The sequence below is a fragment of the Haematobia irritans genome, chromosome 3 (genome assembly GCF_050003625.1).
Source record: "Haematobia irritans isolate KBUSLIRL chromosome 3, ASM5000362v1, whole genome shotgun sequence".
Lineage (NCBI taxonomy): Eukaryota > Metazoa > Arthropoda > Insecta > Diptera > Muscidae > Haematobia > Haematobia irritans.
Window position 1 is genome coordinate 13,710,211 of NC_134399.1, and position 24,450 is coordinate 13,734,660.

The 24,450-nt window shown below is 32.2% G+C and overlaps 1 protein-coding gene across 2 annotated transcripts; it reads left to right on the forward strand.

The window, feature by feature from the left end:
• Window positions 1-808: 808 nt before the first annotated feature.
• LOC142229311 (plasma membrane calcium-transporting ATPase 3-like) lies at window positions 809-23,197 on the forward strand. 2 transcript variants are annotated; one of them, XM_075299860.1, is made up of 13 exons: window positions 809-1,112; window positions 11,282-11,642; window positions 11,710-11,996; window positions 12,065-12,278; window positions 12,468-12,811; window positions 15,638-15,880; window positions 15,942-16,183; window positions 16,237-16,681; window positions 16,741-16,828; window positions 21,522-21,835; window positions 21,950-22,148; window positions 22,212-22,423; window positions 22,731-23,197. In XM_075299860.1, exons 2-13 carry the CDS (start codon window positions 11,291-11,293, stop codon window positions 22,866-22,868), a joined length of 3,078 nt encoding a protein of 1,025 aa, XP_075155975.1. In that variant the 5' UTR covers window positions 809-1,112; window positions 11,282-11,290; the 3' UTR covers window positions 22,869-23,197. The 2 variants fall into 2 exon arrangements, with proteins under 2 accessions (XP_075155975.1, XP_075155976.1); XM_075299861.1 differs by lacking the exon at window positions 809-1,112 and adding an exon at window positions 3,414-3,509.
• Window positions 23,198-24,450: the final 1,253 nt, after the last annotated feature.

Genomic DNA, 24,450 nt, shown 5'->3' on the forward strand with positions numbered 1-24,450 from the left:
AAAAACAATCACAGAAAAGAAGTGAAATCTTGCATTTTTAATGTATGAAATGCTTCAATTAGTAATAAATATTTACTGCTGCGATTATTTATGACACTGTATCACTTTGAATTTCATGTTTTTCGGTAAAATAGTCACAATAAATTGCTATTGTAAATCGAAGAAGCGTCACTTTATCCAAATACAATCTGGCAACATCGGCGCGAATTGCACTGATGAGATGTTCTGGATAGAACACCAGTGCAACGATGTTCTGGATAGCCCATACAAATGTTGCATCCAGTGCAAAAAGAAAACAGCCCTATTATAAAAACAGCTGATGTCATAGTTGCACATTTTTTAGCCTGCATTGGATAGATTTGATTTGCTTTTAATTTCAGACCAAGTCTGCTTCAAAAACAGATCTAATTTACATTTGGTCCACAACTCATTAGTTTGTTACTAAATACTTAGTATGAAATACTTGACGCGAGATATGTAATATTTGTGTATATATGAATACATCCTATATATACGATATGAACTTGAGAGTTCCTCCTATCAGATGGCCAAGTAGCAAAAATCAACACAATTCAAATAATATCCAAATCTACCGAAAAATGTATTCGTCCGTCTTGCTACTTTCGTGGAAGGTCTAAGACGAAATTTCTCAGATAAGGCATTAACTTCACTACTATTGAGGAGAGGTGGTGGTGACGAGACTTTCGGTGTATGGAAAAAGAGCAGATTGATATCTTAAACACTAGAACAAAACGTTGCAGAGGTAACGTAATCAAATCAAATATGTTTAGTGATAAGATCGTCGTAGTCTTATGTTCTTTTTCGCCATTCCATTCACTCACATGCAAAATTAACTTAAAAAATCTCAGATAATAAAGATTAAGGCGATGATGTTACTATTGTAGCTGGAGTGAGACTGGAGACTGATATCATCTACCAGTTGGCAAAATCAATGCAGTGTTAAGCGCTAGAACCAACAACAAAAGTTCACCAAAATTTTGATACAAATATCAGTGGCCACGAAGGAAAGGATTTTAGTTGTTTGTCGAATTTAAACGATTACGGATATCGAGCATAATAACGTTTATTTCACGGCATATATGCTAAAATAAGTGAGTGATATTTGGATAAAAATATATGGAACATATTAAAAAAACATAATAATAATTGAATATGTTATGATGTGCAATTTTTTGTGAAGAAAAAACAATATTCAAATCTATGATAATAAATAAATGATCAAACATGAACTAAAATTCAAACATTGATTTATGAAAGTTGTAAAAAAAACTAAATTCATTTTTACAAAATTTCTTAGAAAATCATGGATGATATAAGAATTCTACGATGTATGGCATCTCAAACTTTTGAAAGAAGTATAGAAGTGAATATGACAAACATCCTTTCATTATTTATAGACTGTTCACTGTTGGTAGGTACACGAATGAGGAATAAATGATAATGCTGAGAGATTTGCGACAGCCTATGATCTCAGCCTTAAAAACTACTGTAGTTCCAGCCAATTTAAGTAGACGCTTAACTCGATTAACTTATCTTGTACCTGAACAAAATACTGAACTAATATTAAAGATTATGCAACCTAAATTTTAGGACATGCAATTTACACAATATTAAAGTCAAATTTATGTAGAATAACGAAAATTTAATTAAAAGAAAGTTTATCATCTATGCTTCAAAAAATTGAGGAAACGAATCATGGAAATTTGCATCACTCCGTTAAAGGCCGAGGTGAGGTTGTCTAAACCGAAGTTTACAGCTTGTTACTGTATGTCGACTGAGCTCTATCGATCGACTGAAATGCATTGAAACAGCTGATTTTTGGTTATAAATTCAGCTGTTTGTCTCCATTTCAGTCGATCGATAGAGCTCGTTCGACATACAGAAACAGGCTGTTTGTCTTATTTTTTAACTAAACTAATCGAATTGTATTATTGTGAATTATTACTTTCTATCTGTAAGTTTCATAGCTCGTTTCTATTTATGTGTATAACCCAAAATAAATCTACGATACCTAAGAATTGTAATACCGATTTTTTACTTTCTAATCTTCCCTATTTCGGGGTTTCTCAACTTGGTCATATAATTTCTCATACACTGATCCTCCACAATATTCCTAGTGTCTTGTCATCAAAATAATATACAGTCCACGCACTACCCCAAGAATTGGTGTCCACTACCCTCTCACTCCAGCAGTTGCCGTCACCAATCCCCCTTTAACCACAACTTTAAACATATACAGTAAACTATGTACGTATCTGTATCTGTCATTCTACATGCGATACTCGACATCCGTTATTCGGCGTCCGATATCTGGTAGAACTTTAGAATTCTTCGGATGGAAACTAGATGACCCAGGAAAACCATTCCAAAATGTTCAACCAAATCGTTATTGCATCTTGGATTCTTAGCTTTCTATTAACTATAAAACGTATATCACATGGATTCCCAATTGGAATACTACGAAATAATGTCGTTTTGTTTCTGCAAAAATTCTATGACTACGATCCGTAATAGGTACCGATTATGTATGGATTCTTTCAATCATAAAAGTTTTTATTTCGTATTACATATAACCTTTGTATGGACATTTCAGAACATCGTGGCACTGGTGTTCTGCCAGGTTGAATTAGGGCATATGTCACTGCTAGGAGTCAAGATTGCAGTTTATTGTGAATAACTTGTAAAATCAAGTGCAAACTTAATCTAGTAAAGTGAAATTGTTATACAATACTTTATTTTTAAATGCAATTAAAAATATATATGGGAAGTTTTAAAATGCTTAAGCTCTCTTAAAGATTTATTTTATTTAAAGAAATCGTGGTGGGGGCATCGATGGGGACCATTGGAATCAATGATTAATACATCACCAACGATTGTTGGTGGAGAAGGATCATTATTTCTTATCAAATTTCAATATTTGACAACGAACAAATGCAGCGCTCATAAATTGGGAATTATACCAACATTTTACTAACTAAACAGGATTGTGCAATTTTATATTTGCTGTTGAAATGTCTTATGATAAAATTTGCAGAAATATTTTTAATCTTTTTATTCGACTCATACGTAATTTTGACGTTTGGAGAACTCTTCCAGTAAATAAATTTCAGTCAACTCTTTCAGCTACCTTATTATTACAGATTTATTGTCATCGTATTGTGAATGCACCTTGTCTCATTTGATAAATTAAAGATCAGTTTTCTATATTCTTCTAATTGGGATTTATCGTAGTAAATGAAATAAAATATACCAAATTCCGTATCCCATTTTGTCTGGCAACACGATTATTGCCAAGTACCTGGCAACCATATTCTTAAAATCAAAAAAAAAATCTATTGCTTTCAGGTGTGTAAGATCAATAAAATCCAAATTTTGAATTGAACAATCAGTATCGATTTAAAAGCTCACGCGGCGGAATAGTGCTAACAGGGAAATTACGAAGAATTTCTCGTTCTCCATTTCTCTTGGCTGTCATCACCATACAAACCGTTAGCATCATATTGTGAATTAAAAAAAAGTGAATTAATTGCTGGATAAATGCATTATGAAAATAATTAGTTCATAATATAAAATATTTGTATAATAATACTATAATGTGTGCTTCCAAAATTATCAAAATTTCTGATTAAAAAAAAATTCTGATTTAAAAAAAAAAAAAAAAAAACATTTTTTACATGCAATTAAATCTCGCACTTGCGTACATACATGGAATGGAGCGCAAGTAGCATTTAGTAATTTATTTTGAAAATGTTTCTTCCTCGAATTGTTTATATTACATCTGGTGTTTAAATTTCTTAATGTTTACATAAATTTATCAGAATTTCTACAAGTAACAACAAAAACACATGCTCTTCTTTTGCATCATTAACGCTTAATAGAGATGTGGATCGTCTTTGATACTCGCAACTCTCAGAATATCAAAATAGTTGCGGCGGGGACGTTATTGAATACCATAGTTTTTGCTATTATATGCTATAATAATTTTCTTAATTTTGAATTTTATAAACACCAACTAAATTTTGCCATTATATAAGGCCATTTGGATATTGACCATGATTTTTCTGCAAAGTGCTGTTATTGAAAGTTACTTTAACACTCAAAGAAAAAAGGCTCTTATTATTGGTTACCATCATAAGTTGATTTTCGGAACAAATTCAATTTTTTGCTAAAAAAGGAAGTAATCTGGACTTTTTTATTGTTAAATTTTGATTGTTTTTTTTTTTTTTGTTAATTACGGTATAGTTCACTAAAAGTATTGAATTGTGTATAACGGTAATGGACAAACAAAATGCCTCACATTATGAACTCATTTTCAACCTAAATATATAAAATTTTGTATACTCCAGTTTTACCGGAATTATTATTGTGATTGTTCACGTTTTCAGAATTACTAAGTTTTTCTTCTTTTTTTTGTAAAATTGAAACTTCATATCTCATTTTATCATGCTAAAATTTAATCATAGCCACTTTACATGGTTAAACTATACAAAAATAAAAATATTAGCTATTAGTTGATTAAAGTTGAAAACGTTATCAATTAAAAGAATTAACTGGCACAATTTTGTTTTTTAATACAAATAAAAAATAATGTCAGAGATGATTGTAAATGTTTGCATTTTTAATTAAAATATAAATTATCGTAATTAACATGACAATTAAATAAAAACAATAATTCTAATTAAAAATATATAAAGAAAAATAAATAAATGATCAATTAATAATAATAGTTTACACTGAAAATGAACACTTGATGAGAGTCGACTTTTCTTATGTATTTCTGCTGAATTCGAAAAAAAATGTTTAAACATTTTTTATGGAACAGTTTTTGATATATCCCATTATTATTAGTTTTTCGCTCTTTTTTCACTAAACAAATTATATCTCGAGTTAGAAATGTCCGATTATATCGTTGTGAAAGGTATTTAGATGACGAATAATCGTGTATAATTGGATCTGTGATAAGTTAAGTGGTTCAAAAAATATCGATACGAAAAAGCCAAATTTTCAAAAAAATCCTATTTTACAATGGACCTTTTCCGCTAGAAAAGTATAAACCATTAAAATGCATTTACCGTCACAGTTCGGTCCTCAAAATAATGTCATATGTGCCTAACGTTGGCGACACCACTTTTCGACAAAAACTTTGAAACTCTAATTCCCAACAGTGAGGCGTGGTGCACACAGGCCCCGGGGAATAAACGATATATAGATTTCTACACTGATGGCTCCAAATTGGATGGACAAGTGGGTTTCGGAGTATATTCTAAAGATCTGGAACTTCGAATAGCGAAAAGATTACCTAATCACTGTAGTGTTTTTCAGGCTGAAATATTAGCAATAAGAGAGGTGGCGAATTGGCTGAGAAGTAATGTTCAAAAAAATGTTGGCATTAATATATACTCAGACAGTCAACCTGCAATAAAATCCTTGGATTCTGTGTTCCTTAACTAGAAAAAGCCATCGACTGCCGCAAATCTCTCAATGAGATGGCTGAGCAGCACATTATTCATCTAATATGGTTTCCTGGCCATAGGAACATACCAGGGAACTGCGAAGCGGATGAGTTGGCGAGGCTAGGGACTACCTTACATATTCCAGGGGAACTAGAATCTGTTGGTATGCCCCTGGATACCTACAAGCTCATACTACGTGAGAAAGCAGTTATGATGACAAATGTTCGATGGGAGAATTGCAAGGGTTGTAACGACACCAAGCAAATATATCCCCATTTAATATTAAACCGCACACTAGATATGCTAGTGTTCTCGAGAAGGTCAGATATCACTCCTGATATATGCTATAACGGGTCGCTGCCTGATAGGCCATTTTGCAAAAACTATTGGCGCGAAGTATAATGACTATGACTATGAGCTGTCATGATGCGGAGGAAAAGGAATCAATTAAACACGTCTTGTGTGAGTGTCCTTTAGCTTTAGATTACTGACGGACCTGGAAAACGTTAACTTAAGCAGTCTGCTAATGTTTTTGGAACAATCTGGTTGGTTCAACAGAAGGAAATAATCGAGAAGGTTCTGCGGTTAAAACTAAAAGTGCCCATATGTAATAGGTACTTTTAGTTAATGTGGTATCACAATGGACTGAATAGTCTAAGTGAGCCTGAATCTTAATCGGGCCGCCTAACCTTAACCTAGTGCTCACCGATAGTGTTGTCAGTATTGCGTATTTTCCCCAATTTGAGGATATTTTTCGTGGATGGGGGCGAAATTTTTGAGATGATAAATTTGGGGATTTTTTCGAAATCGGTTCAGTATAAAAAACAGATTTACAATAATAAAAATGAAGCACAGTGAATCGTCAAAAATTAAAAAAAAAAAAAAAAACTTTGCTCCTATTTATTCCATGGTTATACTTTATTTGCTTAATAGAAAACGTTTATTGAGTCCAAATGCTACAAAAAAATATTTCGTAATACTTTATATCCTGACAAAAAGAAAAACTGCACATTCAGATAAATTTTCTATAGAAATAAAATTGTAACAATATTTTCTATAGAAATAAAATTTTAACAATATTTTCTATAGAAATAAAATTTTGACAAAATTTTCTATAGAAATAAAATTTCTATAAAAATCTCTATAGAAATAAAATTTTTTTCTATAGAAAATGTTGTCAAAATTTTATTTCTATAGAAAATTTTCAATAAAAATAAAATTTCGAAAAAAATTTCTATAGAAATAAAACGTCGACAAAATTTTCTATTGGAAAAAAATAAAATAAATAAGTTTGAAATTTGGACAAAATTTTCTATAGAAATAAAATTTTGACAAAATTTTCTATAGAAATAAAATGTTGACAAAATTTTCTATAGAAATAAAATTTTGACAAAATTTTCTATAGAAATAAAATTTCGACAAAATTTTCTATAGAAGTAAAATTTTGACAAAATTTTCTATAGAAATAAAATTTCGATAAAATTTTCTATAGAAATAAAACGTCGACAAAATTTTCTATTGGAAAAAAATAAAATAAATAAGTTTGAAATTTGGACAAAATTTTCTATAGAAATAAAATTTTGACAACATTTTCTATAGAAAAAAAATTAACAAAATTTTCTATACAAATAAAATTTTAACAAAATTTTCTATAGAAATAAAATTTCCACAAAATTTTTTATAGAAATAAAATTTTGTCAAAATTTTCTATAGAAATAAAATTTTGACAAAATTTTCTATAGAAATAAAATTTTGACAAAATTTTCTATAAAAATAAGATTTCGAAAAAATTTTCTATAGAAATAAAACTTCGACAAAATTTTCTATAGAAATAAAATTTCGATAAAATTTTCTATAGAAATAAAATTTTGACAAAATTTTCTATAGAAATAAAATTTCGACAAAATTTTCTATAGAAATAAAATTTCGACTAAATCTTCTATAGAAATAAAACTTCGACAAATTTTTCTATAGAAATAAAACTTCGACAAATATTTCATTGGAAAAAAATAAAATAAATAAGTTTGAAATTTGGACAAAATTTTCTATAGAAATAAAATTTTAACAAAATTTTCTATAGAAATAAAATTCTAACAAAATTTTCTATAGAAATAAAATTTCGACAAAATTTTCTATAGAAATAAAATTTTGACAACATTTTTTATAGAAATAAAATTTCGACAACATTTTCTATAGAAATAAAATTGTGACCAAATTGTCTATAGAAATAAAATTTCGATAAATTGTCTATAGAAATAAAATTGAATAAATTTCAATTAAAATTAATTCCGTGATTGAATCGAATAGAATTTTTGTTTGTGTAAGAATATCCAAAAAAGCATCCAGAAAAATCTCAACCATTTCGAAAGGATGCTATGAAATTCTCAATCTGGTCTGAACATCATATTATGCTTGGTATTCGGAAAACATTGAAATTCAAACAGAGATAAGAAAACCATATCCTATCTACAATACAGATCAAATTGTCATAGTAGTCAACTTTAGCCATGTGCTATGATGATAAGATTATTGTATAAATATCTACTATAATAGCGGAAAATCAGTGGCAAAATTTACTAAGTATTTATTTGAAAAGCATCAGTTGAACAGGTGAAATTTATAATGGCATGGCAAATATTGGTAAATTCTTTGACGACATTGCAGTGGCAATGATTTCTTTAAATGTGATAAAATATGATTAAAATTATCTATGGCACAAAACCCCAAAAATAGGAAAGAAACAATATTTAAATATTTATTTATGCTATAATAAGTTTGATCAGGAAAGGTTTTTTTTTTTAATGATCCCAACGCAATAGTTTTCATTGGGCCCTGACCCTATTCTATATTCTAATATTGATCAAGGCTTATCTGTTTATCTATCTGTTCAAAAGCAGAGTTTTCTTCTGAGTGTATTATTGTTAAGAAACCCATTGATTATGTTATTCTCAAATATTGCGATTGTTGTGATTAAACAATGGAAATATACATTGAGAGTATATTTTATATCTTCCTTTAGTTGGTACTCGAAATCAATATCGCCTGTATTGGATAGGAAACTATTTTTAAATTATATGGATATTTTGTTGGTTTCTACTTGTTATTTGCTTTAATTATCTAGATGCTATTCTGTGCCTTCTCGGGAAAACACAACAACAACAAATACGAATGTGTTTTAATTTTCTGTAAAATTTTATTATAAACAAATCGCATAAAATATGTTTGCATAAAAATGGGGGATGGTTTTTGGGGGTCATTGATTAAAATTATTTTGTTTGAAAAGCACGTGTTAATTTTTTTTTTTGGTCGAAATATGAAAAATAATTAAAACTATGCAGCTTAGATTAAATGTTCAAACAAATAAATCCGGTGGTTAATGACAGATTCTAAGTGATCTAACAAGTTGCACTCTCTCATTGTAAGCCGAAAAGTTGTGCAGAATTTAGAACCAACATCAAGGTAGAATTGGATGCGTACTGTAGCCATAGTATTATATAAAGCCTTTTGAAGATCCTGCGACGATCCACAACTTAGCGCCCTACTTTCGCAGAGGACGGTTAACTTCTTTCCGCCGGCAATGCCCAGTCCTGGGGAGGTCATTTCTTGACGAAAGTAGATACGGATACGGATTGCCATAAAAGTAAAGAGAAAATATAGGTCTTGGAGATCCTCTCCAACTAAGAGAAATAAAATTTTGACAACAGTTTCCATAGAAATAACATTTTGATAAAATTTTCTATAGAAATAACATTTTAACAAAATTTTCTATAAAAATAAAATATTGACAAAATTTTCTATAGAAATACAATTTTTACAAAATTTTCTATAGAAATAAAATTTTTACAAAATTTTATATAGAAATAAAATTTTGGCAAAATTTTCTATAGAAATAAAATTTTGACAAAATTTTCTATAAAAAAAAATTTTGACAAAATTTTCTATAGAAATAACATTTTAACAAAATTTTCTATAAAAATAAAATTGTGACAACATTTTCTATAGAAATAAAATTTTGACAAAATTTTCTACAGAAATAAAATTTTGACAAAATTTTCTACAGAAATAAAATTTTGACAAAATTTTCTATAGAAATAAAATTTTAACAAAATTATCTATAGAAATAAAATTGTGACAAAATTTTCCATAGAAATAAAATTTTGACAAAATTTTCTGTAGATATAAAATTTTGACAAAATTTTCTATAAAAATAAAATTTTGACAAAATTTTCTATAGAAATATTTATTTGGGATTTTTGTTTTTAATTTGGTAGATTTGTGGAAAAGTTTCTTAAAATTTTGGTAGATTATTTTTTGGCACGAGTCGTAACCGTGATCCTTACCAGCTCTTCAGAAGAACAGTACGAGTCTTAGGAATAACCTATAATTGGACTACAAAGGAAGTTAAATTGGGAACCCAACAAAATCTATGTTTATTTCAATGACAAGAACCTCTTTTTATAGCCGACTCCGAACGGCGTTTCACATTATGGTGAAACCACGTACACAGAAAAAAATATCACCAAAATATCACCAAAATATTTCCAATTAAAATGTTAATTGAAGTTGAAAATTTTTTCAATTAATAAATTAATTGATACAATTAACTTTTTAATCATGATAGAAACATTAAGTTAATTAAGTCAATGATTGAAAATTGTAAAATTTTTAATTAAAAAGTAATTGATACAATTAACTTTTTAATCAAATTCGGACGACTAATTCAGTTAACAAAAGTGCTGATTTTTTTAAATTTTTAATTAAAAATGTATTTCAAACAATCAGTTAACCCAAATAAAAACTCTAAGCCAATTCAGAGAGTAATTAAAAACATTTACCTTTTTTAATTAATAAATTAATTGAGTTTTGCAATCAACATCAATTAAATTTTTAATTGAATCAATTAAAAAATTAATTGAAATTTGCTGAAAAAATCAATTAATTTTTTAATCAAGAATTTTTTCTATGCCCAATTAAAACTGTGATTGATACTATCATTTTCGTGATTGAAGACATATCAATTAAAAAAATTAATTGGATCAATTAATTTGGTGATTGAATCAGAAAAAAAATTTTTGTGTGTAAAGAAGCTTTGAAACACTCCGAAATGTCACCAGCATTACCTAAACGAAAGGGGATGGCTTAGTGGTGTTAAATTGTTTAAAAATGTTATCTTCAGTGCACACAAAAAAAAATTTTCTGATTCAATCACGAAATTAATTGATCCAATTAATTTTTTAATTGAAATGTCTTCAATCACGAAAATGATAGTATCAATCACAGTTTTAATTGGGCATAGAAAAAATTTTTGATTATAAAATTAATTGATTTCATTGCCAAATTTCAATTAATTTTTTTATTGATTCAATTAAAAATTTAATTGATGTTGATTGCAAAACTCAATTTATTTATTAATTAAAAAAAGGTAACTATTTTCAATTACTTTCTGAATTGGCTTAGAATTTTTATTTGGATTAACAATTGATTGTTTGAAAAAAAATTTTAATTAAAATTAAAAAAAAAAATGTTCATCATAAACTGACTTAGTCTTCCGAATTTGATTAAAAGTTAATTGTATCAATTAACTTGTTAATTAAAAATTTTAAAATGTTCAATCATTGACTTAATTAACTTAATGTTTCTATCTTGATTAAAAAGTTAATTGTACCAATTAATTTATTAATTGAAAAAAATTTCAACTTCAATTAACTTTTTAATTGGAAATATTTTGGTGATATTTTTTTCTGTGTGTTGGCTTATGAAATTACATGCATGTTAATAATACACTTTCATATTTTCTTCCATATTAGATTTGACAAATGGCCAGCATCAATGGACGACCGGCCCAATATGGGATCTCCCTTCGCCAGCTGCGTGATCTCATGGAGAATCGAGGTCGGGAAGGTGTCACTAAAATAGATCAAATGGGTGGCATTACCGAGATATGTAAAAAATTATACACATCTCCAAATGATGGTTTAAATGGATCAAAAAGTGACATTGATCATAGAAGAGAAACATTCGGCTCAAATGTTATACCACCAAAACCGCCCAAATCATTCTTAACACTAATCTGGGAAGCATTGCAAGATGTGACACTGATTATTTTAGAAGTAGCTGCCATAGTATCACTTGCATTATCATTCTATGCTCCTGAGGATGAAGATGCGCGTAAGTCTTCATAATATCTTGAATAGAGAATAACTTTATATGAAATTATCACCTTCTTTGATTTTAGCCGTTTTGGAGGAAGAAGAAAGTCACCATGGATGGATTGAAGGTTTGGCTATATTGATTTCTGTGGCCGTTGTAGTTCTGGTCACCGCATTCAATGATTACTCAAAGGAAAGACAATTTCGCGGCCTACAGAATCGTATTGAGGGTGAACATAAATTTTCGGTTATTCGTAAAGGAGAAGTTTGTCAAATAGGTGTAGGTGATTTAGTTGTGGGTGATATTGCCCAAATCAAGTATGGTGATCTTTTACCTGCAGATGGTATCATTATTCAGAGTAATGATTTAAAGGTAAATTTACATCCAGCTTGTCATAGATTACAAAAAAATTTCACCAATAACTTGTGTTTTATCCTTAGATTGATGAATCCTCATTAACTGGAGAATCTGATCATGTTAAGAAAGGCATCGATACTGATCCTATGGTATTGTCCGGTACTCATGTCATGGAAGGTAGTGGTAAGATTGTTATCACCGCCGTTGGTGTTAATTCTCAGGCTGGTATTATCTTTACTTTGTTGGGCGCCACCAGCGATGAACATGATACGGAAAAGAAGAAGAAGGTTAAAAATGGTGAGTAGAAGTGCTATTTGCTCTCTTTCTCCTTCTCTCTTTGTTCAAATTATCTGTGAATAGTTTCAATCGTTCGAAGTAACTTCAACATTGGCTCTTCTCTGTCTATATAATTTCTCGCTTTTATTTCTTTATATAAATCTTAAAATTAGTCTAAAATATATGTCGCAATTTCTATACTCCTTGTAGAAAACGGTCAAAAGAATGGTATTAAATCCGAATCTAATCATGTACAAAATTCTCAATCTGAACCTGCTGCCGAAGGTGGAAAAGAAAAATCCGTATTGCAAGCCAAGTTAACAAAATTGGCCATACAAATTGGTTATGCTGGATCTTCAATAGCTGCCATTACTGTGATTATATTAATCATTCAATTCTGTGTTCAGACATTTGTCGTCGAAGGAAAGCCCTGGAAGAATACATATGCAAATCATTTTGTTAATCATTTGATTATTGGTGTCACAGTATTGGTTGTTGCTGTACCTGAGGGTCTACCTTTGGCTGTAACATTGTCATTGGCCTATTCCGTTAAGGTAAGAAGTAATAGTCTATACTCATAGAAACTCCATCAATATGTTGTCAGCGATTGCTAACCATGCCATAGAAAGGTAAGATAGTCGATTGGAAATAATAGATAAAAAGGGTGATGTACTATTCCTGCCACGTGATCACCCCCTGGAAACATGGCTGCAGGAGTATAATCGCACTGACTTCGCGACTGGATGCAAATGCCAACGACAGAAGCAGCGAGTGGTCAACGTACGCGATTTCAAGAACGTCTCCCGTACATTAACTTTCACATCTGCAGCAGCGTCTGGCGGCGAATATTTTTTCTAGTTCCGCATAGGACTTCCTTCTTTCAATTTGACTGCTATAGGATCCGGGGGAAGATTTGTACAATAGTAGAGTTTATGAATCGGAGAGGAATAAAGGTCGTGGCGATGCAGAAGACTAAGCAGAACACCAGTTGTAGTTTACATCAATGCAGTCTGGGACTGCAGAAATATATTCCTCCGTTTGGGAGTTCTGTCTCAGGTTATTGTTCGGGCAACGATTGATTCTATAATTACTTCGGCATTCTCTCTTAGGTAACAATCAGAAGGGTATGACTATGACCGAGAAAATTGTTGCTTCCACTATGATCGAGGAATATCCCACAATAATTTTGAGTATTGGCGGCTGTTCGTCCGATCTCTCCATTGACTGACCTTTCGATTTCTTAACCAATGAACGCCGGGTGTTTATCAATCGCGGCTCATACTACTTCCCCCATCATGTTCTCCATTGACCGACGTTCTGATTTCAAAACCAATGAACGCCGTATGTTTATCTATTACAAGAAACGCAATTGGCGCGAAATCGTAGAATACATCGATCGCCGCATCAGTGTGCAACCACCCGTTCCCAAGTTCATGTTGCCCAGCGAAAGTTCCATGGTTTCATAATCAAAGCAGCCCTTTGTTAATACTCACTAGTCTCAGAAGAAGCAGGAGGCTCGCAGAAGGGAGTAATGAGCTTCGCGTGGAGACACCGTGGTGCAAAGGTTAGCATGCCCGCCTTGCATACACAGGGCCGTGGGTTCAAAACCCGTTTCGAACAAACATCTATCAGTTTTTCAGCGGTGGATTATCCCACCTCAGTAAAGCTGGTGACATTTCTGAGTGTTTAAAGCTTTTCTAAGTGGTTTCACTGCAATTTGGAATGCCGTTTGTACTCGGCTATAAAAAGGAGGTCCCTTGTCATTGAATCAATCAGCAATCGGGCAGCACTCAGTGATAAGAGAGTAGTTCACCACTGTGGTATCACAATGGACTGCCTAGTCTAAGTGAGCCTGAAATATCGGGCTGCCACTATACCTAACCTAACCTAATGAGCTTCGTCGTGCTTAGAATCAGGGAACTGAATATAGAGATTCATAAGAGAGGCAATGCACAAAAGCGGAGGTGGTCTGGTCAAAGTGTCCTGGTAAAAACCAACCTCCCAGAAGAAGCAGCGGGGTCGCATATAAGTGGACCACCATAGGAGCACTCTTAAAACCCCGAAGGAGTGAGATTGTAATGATCTTTAATGATGTTACTGTTTCTCATCCAAAAAGATGTGCTGGATTTGTTTACTGATAACAGCAAACCTGACATTGATAGAGCGATCCATTCGTCTCATTTGTGGTTTCCGAACCGGAAGCACGTTACAATTCCCCACAAAAGCGAAATTCTAGCAACGTAACCTAGACTCAGGTAGTCTGGTCAAATTAAGCAGGTAGGAACCAACTTCCCAGAAGAAGCAGGGGTTCGCATGGAAATTGTAGACCACCGTAGTAGCACTCTCGAAACGAAGGATTGATAATGAGATTGCAATAATCTTTAATGAGGTTACTGTTACTGATCCAAAAATATGTGCTAGATTTGTTTACCAATAACAGCAAACCAGAGATTGACAGAGCGACAAGGAGATCCATTCGTCGCATTCGTAGTTTCCGAACCGACGCCTCGTCACAATTCCGCACAAAATCGGAATTCTAGCAATATAACATAGGCACAGGTACACTGGTCAAATTGCCCAGGTAAGAACCAACTTTCCAGAAAAAGCAGGGGATGCTTGTTGTGGACCACCGTAGGAGCACTGTCGAAGCCACATAGAAGTGATGAGATTGATCCAAAAAGATGTACTAGATTTCTTTACCGATAATGGCTAATCTGACATTGATAGAGCGACAAGTGGTCTCCGAACCGAAGACACGCCACTATATACCCCAGGCGAAGTTACACGTATCATCAATAGCACCAAATCATTCAAGGCGGTGGGTCCCAAAGGAATCGTCATGCTGATACTGAAAAATCTGAGAACACTAGGGAATTGAGTACCTCACCAGAATCCTCAATTAGTCCTTGGAATATCTCATTATACCCAATGCATGGGATATGGGTAAGGTGGTTCTCTTACCAGTAGCCAAGGTCTTACTCCTCCCCAGCATTATGGTTTGAAGCGATTGCACAGCTACCAGGTGGGATTTCATAAAAATTGCGTGCGGCAATGAAGGGTTCAACCCAACCGTGGGGTTGAGTTGGACGAGCAAGGTCCTCGAAGCTTTTGATCTATCAAAGGCAAATCTGGCTTTTCGAGGACATAAAATATCTCTGGCAAATGTTTCGCGTTCTAATGGAGAACTAATGATTGAGATCATTCAAACAAATTTCGACTGCAGGGAAATTGTAACCAATATCGTGACAATTTTGAACTAAACGACTAAAATCGTATTAGTTTGTAACAATCGTTGATAGTAATACATATTGATGATGGGGTTTTGGATTTACACAATTACGTAGACTCACCAAGATATTTTTGCTTAATTTTCCATACAGAAAATGATGAAGGACAATAATTTGGTACGTCATTTGGATGCTTGTGAGACAATGGGAAATGCCACTGCTATTTGTTCTGATAAGACTGGTACTTTAACAACTAATCGCATGACAGTAGTACAATCCTACATATGTGAAAAGCTCTGCAAAGTTTTGCCAAAATACAAGGATCTACCTCAGCATGTTGCTGATTTGATAGTCGAAGGCATTTCAGTAAATTCAGCCTATACCTCACAAATTTTGGTATGTATTGTGTGTTTTTTTCAGGAAGTTGTTGTAAATTTTTACACATTCAAAATTTTAGCCCGCCGCCAAACCCGATGAATTGCCAACACAAGTGGGTAACAAGACCGAGTGTGCTCTTTTAGGTTTTACCCACTCCTTGGGAGTTTCATATCAAAAGATTCGTGACAATATTACCGAAGATAAATTTACTCGTGTGTACACCTTCAACTCAGTTCGTAAAAGTATGGGAACCGTAATCCCTCGCCCCAACGGAGGTTATCGGCTCTTCAGTAAAGGTGCCTCCGAAATTATGTTAAAGAAGTAAGATTGTCTCTTGTGTCCTTTACAACTTAATCTCAACTGTTTTTATATAGGTGTTCGTACATTTTCGGTAATAATGGTGTCCTGGAAGAATTTACAGTAGACATGCAGGAGCGATTAATTCGGGAAGTTATTGAACCCATGGCCTGTGATGGACTGCGTACTATTTGTGTAGCTTACCGCGACTTTGTTAAATCGAATGCAGCATCCAACGAAGTACTTATGGATGGTGAACCCAATTGGGATGACGAAGAGAACATTATGTCGAATCTCACTTGTTTATGTATTGTGGGTATTGAAGATCCTGTTCGTCCTGAAGTACCTGAGGCTATACGTAAATGTCAACGTGCTGGTATTACTGTACGCATGGTCACTGGCGATAATATTAATACAGCTCGTTCCATAGCCACCAAGTGTGGTATTTTGAAGCCCAATGATGATTTCTTGATTTTGGAAGGCAAAGATTTCAATAGTCGTATTCGTGATAGCAATGGCAATGTAAGTTATAGGAGTACCACAAGTCGAATTAAAGCAAGTTTCAATCATTCCATTTCTAGGTTCAACAACATTTGGTGGACAAAGTATGGCCTAAATTGCGTGTATTGGCTCGTTCATCGCCGACTGACAAATATATTTTGGTTAAAGGTTGGTATGGAACAATAAGAATATTTTCAAAATTTTTATAGCTATATGGGAAGATTAAATTTGGGAGCAAAGGATCCTGGGTTCAATCCCAGTTTCGACCAAACGGCAAATAGTTTTTCGGCTATAAAAGGAGAACCCATGTCATTAAGCTAAAAATTGAATTGCGCAGCACTCTGTGATACAAGAGAAGTTCACCACTGTGGTATCACAATGAACTAAAATAACGGGCTGTCACCGGGAATAGGAAATTGACAGAGAAGTATAGTATGACTGTAAGAACTTTTAAACCAAATCCTGAAAAACTCGAAATTTTTATATGAAAAGGAGCTAATTCACGGTTGCCACAGTTGGCAACCGTGAATTGTCAACATTTTATTTCTATAGAAATAAAATGTTGACAAAAGTTTCTATAGAAATAACATTTTTACAAAATTTTCTATAGCAATAAAATTTTGACAAAATTTTTTATAGAAATAAAATTTTGAGAAAGTTTTCTATAGAAATAAAACTTTGATGAAATTTTCTGGAGAAATAAAATTTTGACAAATTTTTCTATAGATATAAAAATTTGACAAAATTTTCTATTGAAATAAAATTAAAAAAAAAAACTTTTTACAGAAATACAATTTTAATAAAATTTTCTATAGAAATAAAATTTTGACAAAATTTTCTATAGAAATAAAATTTTGACAAAATTTTCTATAGAAATAAAATTTTGACAAAATTTTCTATAGGTATAAAATTTTACAAAATTTTCTATAGACATTAAAATTTGACTAAATTTTCTATAGAAATAAAATTTTGACAAAATTTTCTATAGACATTAAAATTTGACTAAATTTTCTATAGAAATAAAATTTTGACAAAATTTTCTATAGATATAAAAATTTGATGAAATTTTCTGTAGAAATAAAATTTTAAGAAAATTTTCTACAAAATTTTAACAAAAATTTCTATAGCAATTAAATTTTAATGAATTTTATATAGCAATAAAATTTTAACAAAATTTTATATAGCAATAAAATTTTGAAAAAATTTTCTATAGAAATAAAATTTTGACGAATTTTCTATAGCAATAAAATTTTGACAAAATTTTCTATAGAAATATTTTTTTGACAAAATTGTCTATAGAAATAAAATTTGGCAAAATTTTTTATAGAAATAAAATTTTGACAAAATTTTCTATAGAAATAAAATTTAGACAAAATTGTCTATAGAAATAAAAATTTGACAAATTTTTCTATAGAAATAAATTTTTGATAAAATTTTCTATAGAAATAAAATGTTGACAAATTTTTTTATAGAAATAACATTTTAACGAAATTTTCTATAGAAATTTTCTGTAGAAATAAAAATTTGACAAAACTTTCTATATAACTAAAGTTTTGATGGAATTTTCTATAGAAATAAAATTTTGACAATATTTTGGACAATAGAAATAAATTTAACAAAATTTTTGACAAAATTTTCTATACAAATTAAATTTTTATGGAATTTTCTATAGAAATAAAATTTTTTATAGAAATATAGTTTTGACAAAATTTCCTATAGATATAAAATCTATATATATAAAATTCAATCTATGTTTGTTTATTTGTTTGTTTGTTTGTTTGTATGTTCCGAGTTGGCTCCGAAACGGCTGAACCGATTTACTTGAAACTTTCAGAGATCGTAGGGGGCGTTCATGTGGTGAAAATAGGGTACCTTATTTTTTGACACCTGGTCGCGGAGGGGGACATCCCCTTTGTCGGACTTTTTGAAAATTGGACCAAAGTTGACCGATTTGCTTGAAATTTTCATTGAAGATTGGGGTTGGCATCTAGACAAAGATCCGCTACTGTTTATTTCGATATTTGGCGGCGTAGGGTGGCCTCCCCTTTGTTCGACTTTTTTAAAGTACAGTGAAAAAACTAAAATTCTCTAAATTATCTGAGATTTACAGAGAACATGTGGTGAGGTTATGGAATTAATATGGGGTACCTGATGATTTCATATGTGGATGGGGAGGGGGACCTCCCCCTTGCCCTACTTTTTGAAACTTGGAACAAAATTATGCGATTTGCTTGAAATTTTCATTGAAGGTTGGGGTTGGCATCTAGACAAAGATCCGCTGCATTATTTTTCGATATTTGGTCGCGGAGGGGGACCTCCCCTTTGCCCGACTTTTTTAAACTACAGTAAAAAACTAAACTCCCCCGACTGAAATTTTACGGAAAAAATTTATATCAGGTTCTTGATTTTTTTAATAAAAATAAAAGGGTATAGGGAGACATCCGCTTCTCTTAAGTACATACAGAGAAACAATTAAACTTTTACCGAGTTACTTGAAATTTACAGAGGACTGGGGAGAGGTTACGATATTAATCGTTGATACCTCGTTTTGTGATATTTGGACGGAAGAGAGGCCGCCCTTTTAGGCTTATAATTTGCTTGACATTTTCTGGGACGTTTACAAAAGATACGCTACATCACTTTTCGATATTTAGTCGGGGAGGAGGTCCTCCTCTAAAACTGCAAAAAAACAACAACAATTCTTAAGTTTTTCTTGAAATTTACATAGGCAGTGGGGGAAGGTTATGAACGAAGAGACAACCTTCCTTGCCCCCCACTTGAAGGAAAGTTTCAAGAATTTTCAGGGAAGGTTAGGGGTGCTATTCACTACGGTGTTTGCCGATATTGTATCGGGGAAAGTGACGTCCCTTTAAAACAATAGAGCAAAATTTAAACATCTCCGATCTACTTGAAATTTACAGGGAACGTGGAAGGAGGTGATTAAATTTATACATGATTTTTAAATTAGTATATGATTTTTCGATATCTGGTTGGGGAAGGGGAAAATTTGAATAAACTTTGTCGATTTACTTCGATAGAATTTATAGGGACCATTGAGTAGTTGTGAAATTAATATAGGGGTACGTCATAGTCCGATATCAGGTCGGAGTGGAGCGAAAGTGAGGAGAGGACAAAAGTCCGTTTTTTTCTTAAATTGAAAGTAGAGGGTTGTCCGTAAATGGGAACTCGGTACTTATTTTTATGATTTTTGCACAGGCTTCTGCCAGACTTTTTTTGTAAAGAACTTAAATTTACATGAAATTGGCAGCCAACGTAGAGGGTGCATCATTTTCCAACATTTTAGCAAATGTTAATGTGGTAAAATTTTTTACTATTTTTGCTTTTTCCGATTTATTGGATGGGAAATAGTAATTCTTTGTATGTTATTATAATATAGTGCTTAATTTTCAGATATGTTGAGGAGAAGGATACCTTTCCTTGACAAACCACACTTAAAATTCACAAGAAATATAGAAGATTGTCCAACTACTTGAATACAGAACATTATTTAAAAATTTGGAGGAAGGGGTACACCCTCTCCCGCCGTATTTGTACCTATAAACGAAAAATCAAGTAGTCCGATTTGTTTAAAAGAATTCAAATCTTTTCGAATTTGCTTTCAGCACGAAGGATATAGTTGACTAAGTTAACGCAAAATGTTCCTCCAAATACGCTTCGGAAGGCGCAGCGAAGCGGACCGGGTTACGCTAGTTTTCTATAGAAATAAAATGTTGACAATATTTTGGACATATTTTCTATAGAAATAGAATTTTGACAAAATTTTCTACAGACATTAAAATTTGACTAAATTTTCTATAGATATAAAAATTTGATGAAATTTTCTGTAGAAATAAATTTTTAAGAAAATTTTCTACAAAATTTTCTGTAGTAATTAAATTTTGATGAATGTTATATACATAGCAATAAAATTTTGACAAAATTTTCTATAGAAATAAAATTTTCTATAGAAATAAAATTTTGACAAAATTTTCTATAGAAATAAAATTTTAATAAATTTTTCTATAAAAACAAAATTTTCTATAGAAATGAAATTTTGACTAAATAAGATTTTTTTGTTTGGTAGTTTTTAGTAAATTTTTAGTAGATTATTTTTGGCTCGAGCGGCAACCGTAATCACAATGGACTGAAAGTCTAAGTGAGCCCGAAATAACGTGCTGTAACTATAGCTAATCTAACCACAACCTTTCTTGGCGAGTAGCACATTGAAGAGTGAGACGAAATTGATAGAGACGTATAGTATGACTGTAAGAAATTTTTTCCGCTGTGGTAAATTGTTACTCAAACTCATATTTCTTAAACTATGCTTCCTAGAACACGCCTAATTGGTGTTCGCTCCTAGAAGATCCAAAATTTCACCCAAATCCCACCGTGGTGCAATGGTTAGTACGCCCGCCTTGCATACACAAGGTCGTGGGTTCGATACCTGCTACGACCGAACACCAAAAAGTTTTTCAGCGGTGGATTATCCCACCTCAGTAATGCTGGTGACATTTCTGAGGGTTTCAAAGCTTCTCTAAGTGGTTTCACTGGAATGTGGAACGCCGTTCGGACTCGGTCCCTTGTCCCTTGTCATTGAGCTTAACATGGAATCGGGCAGCACTCAGTGATAAGAGAGAAGTTCACCACTGTGGTATCACAATGGATTGAATAGTCTAAGTGAGCCTGATACATCGGGTTGCCACATAACCTAACCTAACCTTCACCCAAATCCCGAAAATGTTGAACTTTTTATATGAAAATCTCCCAAGCTATGCATCCTAGAGCCAAAAGAAACTTATTTTTGGGGATTTTATGAATGGTAATATTGTCTACTTGATTAACATATTTTTTTATATTTTAGGTATTATCGACAGTACTGTTAGTGAAAATCGCGAAGTGGTAGCTGTTACTGGTGATGGTACAAATGATGGTCCTGCTCTTAAGAAAGCTGATGTTGGATTTGCTATGGGTATTGCTGGCACGGATGTCGCTAAAGAAGCTTCCGACATTATTCTAACCGATGATAACTTTAGTAGTATTGTCAAGGCTGTTATGTGGGGAAGAAATGTATACGATTCTATAGCGAAATTCTTGCAATTCCAACTTACTGTCAATGTTGTGGCTGTAATTGTGGCATTTGTTGGTGCCTGTGCTGTACAAGATTCGCCTTTGAAGGTGAGTACAATTAAATTACAAGATAGCTTTCATCCGTGAAAACAAGCTGCGTTTCGTTGCGGATATTTTAAATTAAAAAAAAAATATTTCTGTTTTTCATCTTTCATTCTAAAGGCTGTACAAATGTTATGGGTTAATTTGATTATGGATACCTTAGCTTCCTTGGCATTGGCTACAGAATTACCTACACCAGACCTGTTGTTGCGCAAACCTTATGGTCGTACAAAACCTTTGATTTCACGGACAATGTTGAAAAATATTTTAGGACAATCGGTTTATATGTTATTCATAACGTTCGCTTTATTGTTCTTGGGTGAGTGAACCATTCTGAGATCTATATATAATGAACGATAACTCAACTAAAATTTTCCAACAGGTCCCAAATATTTGGATATTGAATCGGGACAGGATCAACCTTTGGGATCAGGCCCAGGACAACATTTTACTATTATTTTCAATGCTTTCGTTATGATGACCTTATTCAATGAAATTAATGCCCGTAAAATCCATGGCCAGCGCAATGTATTCGAAGGACTCTTTACAAATCCCATTTTCTACACAATTTGGGTTTTCACCTTTGTCTCTCAGGTAATTATCCCAGTAACCTCAAATATTGTCTAATTTCAAATGTGCTATCAATTCGTTAATAATTTTGCTTTATATATTCATACATACACAAGTGGTATTAAATTGATTTAGATACCATACGTTAAGATATAACGAAGAATAGTTAGCCAATAACATTGGTGGATAACTTTTACTAATTTATGAATTTGGTACCATTTGGGTAACAATTTCGACAACCTTAAAACAAAATTTTAATTTTACATCAATTGATATTGTTTAGTTTTCCATCATTCTATATGGATTAATAATTTGTTCCTAAATTTTACAGATTGTTATTGTCCAATATGGCTCTTTGGCATTTTCGACAAAAGCTCTTACATTGGACCAATGGTTGTGGTGCGTTTTCTTCGGTTTGGGCACATTAGTTTGGGGACAAGTTGTCAGCACCATTCCTCCGAATAAATGAAAACAAAACAACAATGCAATCCCTAAGATAGCCAAAAATTGTTCATAGAAATTTAGTTCATAATTAACAGTATTTATAAACAATAGTGAAAGTCAAAAGAAGCCATCTTCTAAGTCTGTATTAAGATCACATTATGTGAGTGAAGTTAAAAACAAAAGTTAATCGCAGTCAATGTGTTTATTTTTTTTTTTTGTCTAGATGTAAATATTGTACACTCCACGACAAAATGTTGCTTAATACAATGATTTAATGAAGAAAAAGAAAAATCATTTTCTCATCTTTTCATTACAGCTAAATGTTCAAATAAAATCCATTTTATATTTATTAAATTTTCTTTGAGATTATTTTATTTATATGGGGGCTGGATATAATTATTATCCTGTAGGGTCCTATTTTTACGTGATTATTAAAAAGCATTTACTGATACCAAGTACCAAATTTCAATAGGATCGAATGAAATTTGCTTCTCCATGAGGCTGCGAAAGTCAAATCTGCGGATCGGTTTATATGGAGGACCGATGTAAACCAAAGTTGTTCGAGGACTTCCACTAATATTACGTGCCGTAATTTAATCCGGATCCGATGAAATTTACTCCTCCAAGAAGCTCCGGAAGTCAAAACTGGAGATCGGTTTATATGAAGGCTATATATAATTATGGACCAATATTAATGAATTTTCGCATGATTGTTAGAGAGTATATGCTAACATTAGATACCAAATTTCAGGCAGATCTGATGAAATTTACTCAAATTTGGGAATCTATTTATATGGGGGCTATATATAATTATGGACCGATATGGACTAATTTAAACATGATTGTTAGAGGATGCCCTCTAATAACACTTACCGAATTTTAACCGGATAGGATGAAATTTACTCCTCCAAGAGACTCCGGCAGTCAAATTTGGGTATCGGTTTATATGAAAGCTATATATATTTGGACCGATGTGGACCATTTTTGGTATGGTATTAGAAGACTTATATTAACATCACTCACCGAATTTCAAACAAGTGTCTCCAGAAGTCAATGTAGTGGGTCGGTTTATATGGAATATATACAGATATGCGATATGGACCGATTTTTGCATGGCTTTTAGAGGACGTCCAATAATATCACGAACTAAATATCAATCGAATCTCTCAAATCTGGTCCTCATGCGTGGTTGTTAGGTATCAACTACTTCATCACGTTCCAAATTTCAACTGGAACGGATGGAATTTACTGCTGCAAGAGGCTTCGGAATCTGGTGATCGCTTGAAATTTGCTCTTCCAAAGGATTCCGGAAGTCAAATCTGTAAAGGGAATGATCCAAAGTGGGCTACCCCGTGGATTTTTTGAAACATTCTCTTTTTCTCGAAATTAGCTTTACGGCCAATTTCTCATATCCGAAAGGAACGCTTTCGTTCGAATGAAATGCCTAAAAAAAATGATTTTCTCAAATTCAGTTGTTTTGGACATCCCAATCGAACGAAAGCATTCGTTTCGGATGTGAGTAATTGGATGCTAATATGAGTACCATCTTGATTATATGCTCCCAGTACCAAGCTTTTACTCGAAATTAAATGATAGTAGCATAATAC

What these genes read in the sequence shown, in the direction of transcription:
- LOC142229311 (XM_075299860.1), top strand. Translation starts at nt 11,291, where the DNA reads ATGGCCAGCATCAATGGACGACCGGCCCAATATGGGATCTCCCTTCGC. An exon ending in CAAATATATTTTGGTTAAAG is followed by an intron (nt 16,829 to 21,521) that starts GTTGGTATGGAA and finishes TTTATATTTTAG; the next exon opens with GTATTATCGACAGTACTGTT. An exon ending in TTTTCACCTTTGTCTCTCAG is followed by an intron (nt 22,424 to 22,730) that starts GTAATTATCCCA and finishes TAAATTTTACAG; the next exon opens with ATTGTTATTGTCCAATATGG.